Genomic DNA, 10,900 nt, shown 5'->3' with positions numbered 1-10,900 from the left:
CACCAAATATGTTGATTTCAAGGTTTTGGGACCTTAGACCAGTGCATTTTCAGTAGCCAATGTGACATGATGCCCAATGATGTGACTTCTCCTCCTTACTGTGCAATGTATGTGGCAAATAGGGGTCACACGGTGTTTAAATAAAGTTTTGTTTTCTACAAAATTAATCTTCTTTCTTCTGCTTATTTTTAACTACATTGTTCGATAAGTGTTTGCAGTGGGAAAATGGAAAGGTTCTTCTTATCAAGGCTGTTTTTTTTTTGTTTTTTTTTTAATCATGGGATCATGGGAAAGATTAGCCTTCAGATGACATTTCTTTCCAGTAGTGTTTGAAAAATGAAATAACGTGTAAGGTCAGACAGAAAATGTAGATTGCTTTCATAAAGCGGAAGCCAGCATCCGAACGTGATTTATACCAATCCAACTCTGCCCTACCTTGACATCTCGCACATATTAAAGGCATGTTCTTACAGGCTATTGCTAAATCATACTGACATTCTTCTGTGTGTGTAAGCTTCACAAGAACGCCAATTAGCATAATCCTGCATTTAATTAGCGGTAGCTAAAACCAGACGTCAACGATGGCTTGCCAATGGCGTCTGTGTGAGTGTACATGTCTGTATCTGAGCACAGACAATAAAGACGGATTAGCGGGGACACGTCTGTCCTGGATATTCAATCACGCTCGGTTAGACAGCTGTTCTTTACTTTAGACTTCTCACTCGGCTGAGAGCCAAACAAACATCTCAAAGGGTCATTGGTGTAGTTGGCAACAAGTGATCAAAGTGATTAGCAGCTCAAAGCGGTTAATTAACCGAACACCTAACGTTATATTTAAAACGACATTACATTCTATGATACTAAAGACTTTTTGGATGGAAGGGATGTCTCACACATATTAGATGAGAGTTTATCTGTTCTTTGGGTTCATCTAAGAAGCCTGAAGCTGTCCACTAATAAGAGTCAAAGAAGATCTGTTCGTCCACTCAGGCCTCAGGCAATGATTTAAAACTGAAAGCCTGTTTTCAACTCAACTCAAGCAATTGTGAGATATGAAGTAGCCTAAAAACTGTGAGAAGTAAAGTTCCGTAAAATAAAGTCACAATTGTGAGTCGCAATTGTGAGCTAGAAAGTCACAAAGACGTAAAGGCGGAATAATAGTGAGAAACTTTTAAATAATTTGTCACAACTGTGAGAAATAGTCCAAATTGTGCAAAATAAAGTTACAATTATGAAATCACAATTAGGCCTACTAGAAATAAAGAAAATAATGAGATTGCAGCTGTGATATAAAAAGTCAATTGTGAGCGGTCACAAAAGTATAAAAAAAGTTGTTGTAATTATGAGAAATAACAGCCATAATTGTCATAATTAAATCAATCAAAAAAAAAAAAAAAATTTTGAGTGATATAAGTCGCAATTACTAGAATATAAAGACAATTATGAGAAACAATGTCAACTGTGAGATATAAAGTCTCATATACGAGAAATAAAATCGCAATTGTGAGTTATGTGTGAGATGCAATAGTGATATCAAGTAAATGTAGAAACAGGCTTACATGTAAAACAGTCATTTATCTCTATTTACTGGATAAAACAAACAGATTTATTGAACATTCAGTGCTATACATTTATTTGAAAATGAATCACTTCATGGCTGTGAGCATCTGTAACATTTTAATGATCAAAATTTCATACACGTGCCATAACATCAACAGTGTTGATACAATAAATACAAAATGTAAGTAGTAAGATATCTTTAGATGTAGGTTACATTTACAATGAAGAACATTCATGTATTTACACACAGTCATTTTGATAAAGTTTATGCTTTTACAAGAACAGTAAATACACAATTTCTTGCCTTCATTTCCCAAAATGTTGTGGTGAGTGCACCGTCCACAGTTTGGCAATAAAACATAGTCTGATTTTCTTTTATTTGGGAAGATAAAACCCTAAAAAGTCTGGACTTATGTTTCCAGATATAAACCAATATTTTAATTGATAAGGTATAATCTCCAGTATCAGACCTCTTCATGATACACACACACACACACACACACACGCACACACACACACACACACACACACACACGTTATATAGTCTCCCCTGAGGCTATGTTGTGCATGACTATTTTATATTCATAAATTAAGGCTGAGCGTTTAAACATCAATAATATTTCAAACAAACATTAACCACAGTAGAAGGGCTCTAGTGCATAATAACGGGAATGAAGAGTTTAGTTAAAAAGATAAATACTACAAGGATCAAACTAAAGCCAATGCAACTGAACTGTCTATGAAAATAGAAAATGGCTGCACATTGGCTGCTGGGAAATTAATATCAATATATATTTATAGTGATGTGTCTATCCACAGTGAAATATTTAGAGCAAAGAAAAAAAGAAATAGCTCTGTTTATTTAACATATTTAACAAGTGCAAATTAGTATTTGTTATTGAAAAGTATCAGAAAGTGCAGTTAGGATTTGACTAGTATTGAGTAACTTGTCAGTGCAACTATGATGCAGCGCAAATCAATTACAAGAGCAGCACAAGAGTGTGTGAATGATTCAACGGTTAAGATGGGTTTCCTTAAATAGAAAAATGAATAAACTGCTGGTATGTGCTCTGCTTTGATACATGTGTCTACTTGCACTTTCTCCTAAGGGTTGCTGAAATTATATACATCTAAGTATAAATAAAAACAAAAGAAAGTAGCTGATCTATATTACCACAAAGTATCAACTGTGCTACATATCGGTTGGAAGAAAAAAACTACGCCTTTAGGAAAATTAGGAAGCACTTGGGTACATGCACTTGATGTGGAAATAACAAACACACACATACACACTTGGTTGAGGATACAGACTATCATGCTAACTAGTGATTATAAATATAATGAATAAATTGCCTGTCACAGTTGGTGTTTTTACTAAAAATAAATGTATGTATTACATTTAGGCTATAGAGTTGTGGCATTGCAGTTTTAATATTTCAAATGATACTTTTAAGCATTATTGAAATTCAAAAGCTATGGTAAAGAGAGAAATTGATGTCTGACTGTCTGTTTAAATGCGTTTCGTCATATCTTAAATATCTCTACAACTCCCTCATTATAAAATAATGATATTTTACTTTATATCCATTTATACAAACATTTAGACAAATATAGTGAGCTATATTAGTGAGCAGTCAGGAAGGCGTCTTATAATTCATCATTTATATATTTACAAAATACGCATTTTTTAAAACTATCTAATGCAAATCTCAACATAACAACAATGGGGCGTGATTTGACTATTTGTCTATCCACGCTGAACGGAAAACCGCTAAGCAACGTGACACAATCACAGCCAATCAGATCTTTAAAGTACAGTAATAAAGAGCAGAATGGGCCAATGAGATTTCACAGTGGGCGGAGCTATTCAATGCCACAGAATTAGAAAATGTCCTGTCGGTTGTTGTGGTTGTGGATGGCTCGTTCACACTGACAGCGATTTTATTGCTGGAGGAGTTGCTAGACACTCTCATGTCGAATTACCTTGCACATGTCACCAGAAATGGCTTTATGTCAACAACAAAAATGTACACGCATACACAGAAAATTATGGAAGCCAAAACTAAGTAAAAAAGACAGTAGGCTAGACAACTTTCTAGATCATAAGTCTTAATGTGAGAAATTACATCATAATTGTGAGAAATAAAGTCGCAATTCACGATATAAGCTTGCAATTACGTCAAGTCAGAATTACGAGAAATAAAATCTCAGTTGTGATAGTTTAATTGTGAGTCTGTGATATATAAAACCCACTTATGAGTAATAAAGTCACAATTACGATATAAAGTCGCAATTATCACTTACATTATGTGGTCACAATTAAGTAAAAATAAATTTGCTTGTGATATACAGGGTCACAATTGTGATTAAAAACAGTTATGAGAAATAAAGTCACAATTGCGATATAAAGTTGCAATTATCACTTAAAATCACAATTACATTAAGTGAAGTCACAATTAGGAGATCTCGTGATATATAGAGTCACAATTGTGATTAATTGTGCGACTGAGATATAAAAATGCAATTGTGAGAAATAGTCACATTTATGATATAAAGTCGCAATTAACATTTAAAATCGCAATTACATTAAGTAGTCAAATAAAATATCTTCTGATACATAGGATCACAACTGTGATATATTGTTAAGACTCTAAGATCTGAGAAAAAATAGTCACAATTATGATATAAAATCGCAATTATGAAATAAAAAGTCACTGCAATTGTGAGAAATAAGTTAACAATTCACTGGACACATCCACATCACACCACCATATGTATATCACCAGAAATCTGCAAATATCTCTGAAAATAAAAGACTTCATTGCTGTCAGTGTGAACGGGGCTTAATGCTGAATGAAATCCCTGACTGCCCGTATGTAATGTTTCATAACGTGGACATATGAATGGCTAATGAATCAGAGGCGTGAAGAGTGGTTTGTTCTGACAGTGCTTCTGTCAATGACGTGAACGCGTTGAGTGGGGACTGATAAAAGTGTCACATTTGTCAGATACGATGGACATCTATGTCAGTCAAACAGGTGAGTGGCAATGAGAGATAGAGAGTGGACAAAACAGGAGATAAGATGGTGCGAGAGGACGACAGAGTGGGAGGTTGAAAAATATGAGAAGAAAGAAGAGAAGAGGTGGGTTTTCCATTCTGTCCCGTGATACGACCTCGCCCGCTCTCAGAGGTGCAGGGTGACACGTGAGAGAGTGTGGCACATGTACAGAAAGCCTGACACCCACATGTATACATACATACATACACGACAATCAAAGCTACATTGGCCGTTGAAATCTTCAGAAGTGATCGGTATGTTGCCCTTTTTAGAAGTTAGGTTCTCTTTGAGAACACAAGACATATGGCTCTTACACGGTAACCGCAAAAACATAAAATTCAGTAGTGTGCAATATTTGGGTAGTAATATTAACAGACATGATAATATGCTGTGTTTTAGGCATGAATATATATATATTTATTTATTTATATTCATATATATATATATATATATATATATAATTGGTTATTTTAACAATTAAATATAGTGTCTAATAGTAATATTAAAGTCTTTGGGAGTTTAACAAGGGAGCTAACAATGGCAGGACAGAGGAAGAGAGTAAAATTAAGTCATAAATACAGTAGAAGCCCACAGTGAAGAAACTCTCTTTTACACAAGAAAAAGGAGTGATTATGTTACAGCTACCCTGCCTTTGTCATTCAGTGCTATTGTGTTATGGTTGGAGATGAGTGTGTGTGTGTCTATTAGGCTTCTAAGCACCCGGTTTTCAGTGTGAAAGTGTTTATAATCGTGTTTGGGCCTCTGGGATGTATATTTCGATGCTGTCGGCGCATTCTGTGGCAGAGTTCTGGCGCTGAGAGGCGGCGGCACGTTTAGCCGCTAACAGCCGCTTACGAGCCTCCATCCGCTGGGAGCCCTCCAGAGACCGGTCTCTCACTAGCATGGGACCCTTCCCCGGCTTCCTGGGTACTGGAGGGGGCACGCGCTTCTCCTGGACATCAACGACAAACTGGTTAGTGTCACTCCGCGATGTAACACAACACAGCTAATGCATGCAAACGGGGGGGTCATCTGTTGGGTCATCTGCAATATTTAGTCGTGTTTGAGTGCCAGGCATCAGCCAAATACATTAAGTGAGCGCTCAGGGGTGGCAGGGCCATTACGGAGGGCCGTTTTCGTCAACTAAGAGTTCAAGCCATTTGGCATGATGTAAAAGGGACCTCTGGATGTGAACCACATGCAGCGTGCAAATGGGAGCATCACCTCAAAACCCGATCACTGTCAAACACAGAATACATAAAATAATAAGAAGTGAGCAAAACAAATCAGATAATAGCATAACGCATGCAACATTCATAAATGTAATAAGATAAACATTCAAATAAAATACTAAACGAAATAATGAAGCAATTGACCTTAAAGGGATAGTTCACCCAAAAATGTTGTCATCATTTACTCACCCTTACGTTGTTCCCAAACTGTATGAGTTTTTTTTTTCTTCTGTTGAACACAAAAGAAGATATTTTAAAGAATGTTGGTAACCAGACAGTTGACGGCACCCGTTGACTTCCATAGTAGGGAATAAATACAATGAAAGTCAACGGGTGCTGTCAACTGTTTGGTTACCAACATTCTTTAAAATATCTTCTTTTGTGTTCAACAGAAGAAAGAAACTCATACAGGTTTAGAACTACATGAGGGTGAGTAAATGATGACAAAACTTTAATTTTTGGGTGAACTATCCCTTTAAAGTCAGAGTACACACCATATTTAACTGGATGCAAATACAGAAAACTGTCCGTTCAACACATTGTGCTGAAAGTTTGAATTATATGCCGGTTGTTATTTTCTGTGCTATTCCATTAAATAGTGACTGGGTCTGTCAAGCTTCAAAAAAGACACAAAAGCACCATAAAAGCATCGTTAAACTAGTCCATGCAACTTGACATCTGCCCTAGCGCTCCTTGGGTTGTTCGTAAGAATTTATGAGAGAAGTAGTTAAGTCTGATTCACAAACAAATTTGTGCTGTTTTTGTGCCCTTTTTAAGCTTGAAGGCCTCAGGCTTCATCATAAAACATAGTGACCTGTACAATTATTCAAAACTTTCCTTTTGCATGCCACAAAAACAACAAAGGTTACACCCCTCACAGGGTCATTTTTAGCTTGCATCAAATTAAATATCACATCTACTCTGACATATATTGAAGAGTTTCAATAAACCAACCATGCAGCATCTTAAGAAATGTCGTCGCAAATTGCTTTGTGTCAACTGTGGTATTCTTAGCCATTTTAAGAGAGTGTGTAATGCATCTGTATTTGTGATGTAAAAATCTATACCTTTCTCTCAGGAGGCTCCAGCGTTCTCCAGTTGTTAGCTTTCAGCTGGTGTAGCTCATCAAACTTCAGACTGATGTTCTCAATGGACAGCTGCAGCATATCCCAGAATCCTGCCAGATCTTGAGACACGGGCCGCGGGTGGGCGTTGGGATTCTGACAGCGAGAGAACAGATTATACACAAAACATCTGTTAATTGGGGGTGGGGGGTGGGGGCAATATCTAACTAAGTGATACTGATTTGTCTTATATTAATGCTACTGAGGCTAACACAGCCACTCAGGGGCGGAGTCACCAAGTGTCGCTCTGCTCTGATTGGCTAACGGATGTGTGCTTCATACATACCAAGTTTTCTTCACAGAGCTCCCGGAACTGCTGAAATTTCTGCGACATCAGCAACTGAGCGCTCCCCACCGCACTACGAATCTTGCCGAGGACTAAACACACACAAAAAAAAGAGAATCAGCTGTTGTAAACAGAAGTGCAGTAAGTAGCATGAAAAGTCGATTAGCACAGTATGAGAAACTCTATGTAATAACACAGCAGTGAATGTGTGCGTTTGTGTTGCAAAGGCTTAGACAGCAAGTTAATGTTTAAATGCTGTCTCTTTGAAGCGAGAAGGGGGGTCATAAATATCTAAGGCTTGGGAACTTAAATGCAGGAACCAGAGGAGCAGGGGGAGTGTTTACCATGCACACCAAACAAACACCAGCCAGAGCCAACGAGCCAAGAAATTCGCGCACACACATACAGAACAAGAGTGCGATGTAAAAAGATAGATTGAGAGTGAAAGAAAGTAAATAGCATATCAGATTACCAAACAAGGGTGAATTCTCTTAAAGGAAACTAATGTTTGCCATGTGGGGGTCATTTAAAGGCTTCCGCCTTGGCCTGAGGAGTGACTGCAGCGTGTCTCTGTGGATTGCAGTTTAAACAGTGATCTGACGAAATGAACTCGCTCTGTTTAACATATGCAGCAGCGAGAGACCATATGGCAAACAATGTGCTGTCATAGGACACGGAGATTAGCATATTTTATGTATTCAGGGAAAGAGGGAAGGGTTAGAGAAGAGAGAGTGGAAGGAGACAGATATAGAAACTGAGAGGAAGAAGAAAATATACAGAGAAAGAGGGAGCGAGAGAGACGAGGGAGACGGGTGGCTCCCTGCTGGTAGAAATGTCTGGTATGTGAGAGGGAGACAGACAGGAGATAGATGAACAAGCAGGCTTTGTGAGTGACACGAAGACGGTCACTGCGCTGTGTGTGTGGGTGTGTGTGCTTGAAAAGGCGGGAAGTGGGAGAAAAAGACACAGGCTGGCCGGAGGTAACCAGACTGTGAAATGACCTTGTGCACTGGTAGTTTTGTTGAAGTGGCTGATTATTCTTCAAACGACTTGCACACGGACTGTACAAATGTCACTCTAAATATAGTTTTGCAAACAAATGACTACTTGACTTTAAAAATAAAATAGCGGATTTGGAAATTCAGTAATTTATCTACAATAACCATTTTGCTTCAATTACTTTGCTATATGTTTTAAACTAATTCAAAACCTAGTGAGTTGACTACCTAGAAAGAATTTTGCGGGATCAAAGATGCATTTAGAACATTCAAATCGAACATATGAATCTCCCAAAAAAAGTGCTGTTGAACTGAAAAATTTCAGAAATGTAATTCTGTCATAACAACTCTCAGAGTGTTTGGCATGGTAATAGTATGAGAATGTTGATAAATTTGGTCTTGGCGAAATAGATCTGCTACGCTAGAGCAAGTACTACGGGACTTGTTACTGCCAATACATACAAGACGCTGCTGTGAGCAAGACATGCTGCTACTCTTCAGTATAACATACACGTATTACCCGTAGCAGATCTATACAGGTGGAGCTGGGGAAGGTGGAGGGTTTCTGAAAGCGCACTGCTAAGGCAAATGCATATGCAAGTATTTGAAGGTTGAGCAATAAGCTCATTGGCTACTGATACAGCAGGAACCAATCACCCGTGCCCTATAGAGAATGATATGATTGCAAGCGTTTCAGTTTAGGACCCATTAGTCTGCGCCATCTATTGTTTCATTACAGAACTTTGTATTGCTGCTGAATCAAACATTCTAAATGAGTCTATAATGCCACAAAATGCTGTTAAATCAAATGTTATAAATTAATAATTAATGCCGAAAAATGCTGTTAAAACAAACATTCTAAATGAGTCTACTTCCCAGATCTATAATGCATAAAAATGCTTTTTTTTAGGGTCATTATCTCAGAGTTACTCACTGTCTTCCGGTAGCTCATTCTCTCGCTCATCCTGTTCCATCTGTTGGCACCAGCCCTCCATCCTCTCCACCTCTGCATGCAGCAGCTTCAGAAACCAGCGTCCGTCCTGCGGACACACAGAGACTGACACTTCACTTGCGTATTCCTCCTCCATGGCTCCATCCATCCAGGGGACCGGCGGGGGCAGAATGGAGGGGTCGAAGCCCACGTCAGTGAATTCATCCTGGGTACAGGCATGGTAGTGGTTCCCAGAGCCCTGGATGCTGACAGTGGAAGTGGATGCATCCTGGGACGGCTGGCGGATAATGGGCCCCTGGTGGGTCTGCGTGAACTGGTCATCGCCGAGAACCTCCAGAAGATCAAGATCAGCTTGAACGGCAGTGGTGACGCTGTTAGAGCGTGTGACTCTGCGGTAGCTGGAAAGAAAAGATGAATAGTGTAGTGTATAGTTTGTGTTCGAATCATTTAGCTAAATGTACATCTAATGCTCAGAAACAATGTTGACACAAACTTTTCTATTGCGCCGTTGACAATAACAAAGACTAGATAAAAAATGTGCATCATAACAATAACTGAACTATTTTAATTAAAACATACTGTTGGCAAAAAATATGATGGGAAATATTAACACTTTATTAAGGGTTTCAAGGACAGTTTCATAAAGTGAAAAAGTTTGGTTCAGTAAGATTTTTTTAATGTTTTTGAAAAAAAGTCTCTTTTACTCATAAAGGCTGCATTTATACAATTAATAAATGGTTATTATAAATTGCAATAATATATATATATATTTTATTCCTGTGATGGAAAAGCTGAATTCAGTCTTCAGTGTCACATGATCCTCCAGAAATAATTCTAATATGCTGATTTGGTGCTCAAGAGACATTTCTTATTATTATCAATGTTGAAAACAGTTGTGCGCTGCTTAATACTTTTGTGGAAACTATGATGTATATTTTTTCAGTATTTTTTGATGAAAATAAAGTTCAAAAGAACAGCATATATTTGAAATAGAAATATTTTTTTAACATTATAAAATGCTGAATAAAAGTATTAATTTCTTTCAAATAAAATCTTACTGACCCAACCTTTTAAACGATAGTGTATACGTTGATTTTTTTGTTGTATGATGCTAAATAGTTATTGTTTGATATACATTTTTCAAAATGTTATTTAAAAAAGTTAACTAATAGTTAACTAAATGGTAATATTTGGTTAAAATGCTATAAATGCTATTTTCATTGACACAATTTCATATTTTATTCAAATATAATATATAACAATGGATGAATATGATGACAAAACACCGGCAAAAGTTGAAGAACATTTTTATCATAAAACAAACAAATATGATTAAATTGTTCCCAGTTACGAAAAGTAAAAAAAAAAGAAGAAAAAAAAAAACGCTCCAAATGTACTTACAATGTTAAAATAAATTACATTAATTGGGTTGCAATTTTATGTTGAAACTTCCTTCTAAGTAACTGTAGACTATGATATTGAATACAAGCGTAACAAACACAGACACACACACACACACATCTCCTCTCCTTTAGGAATAGAGAAGGATAACATATCAAAGCGATCTGGCTTAGATCTGCTACTCTGTGTTTGCCTGGTGTGTGTGTGTGTACTGGAGAGGTATGACACCTGCTCTATTCAGATGCACTGAAGCACACTGACATCTCTCACCATACCCTGAGTGTGTGT

At 37.3% G+C, this 10,900-nt stretch overlaps 1 protein-coding gene across 7 annotated transcripts in view; it reads right to left on the bottom strand.

Moving 5' to 3' along the window:
* Positions 1–1,592: 1,592 nt before the first annotated feature.
* dlgap1b (discs, large homolog-associated protein 1b) overlaps positions 1,593–10,900 on the bottom strand; it is a 146,319-nt gene continuing 137,011 nt past the window's right edge. For 6 of the 7 annotated variants that reach the window (XM_079862986.1, XM_079862984.1, XM_079862985.1 and 3 more), the window contains 4 exons: positions 9,194–9,609; positions 7,262–7,353; positions 6,919–7,071; positions 1,593–5,571 (listed from right to left, as the gene is read on the bottom strand). In XM_079862986.1, coding sequence (XP_079719112.1) covers positions 5,362–5,571; positions 6,919–7,071; positions 7,262–7,353; positions 9,194–9,609 — 871 coding nt within the window. In that variant the 3' untranslated portion in view covers positions 1,593–5,361. Of the gene's footprint in view, positions 5,859–6,918; positions 7,072–7,261; positions 7,354–9,193; positions 9,610–10,900 lie in introns of all 7 variants that reach the window. The other variant, XM_079862989.1, reaches the window with a different exon arrangement.

Source organism: Squalius cephalus (genome assembly GCF_949319135.1).
Source record: "Squalius cephalus genome assembly, chromosome: 25".
NCBI lineage: Eukaryota > Metazoa > Chordata > Actinopteri > Cypriniformes > Leuciscidae > Squalius > Squalius cephalus.
This window is presented reverse-complemented; position numbering and strand designations above follow the sequence as displayed.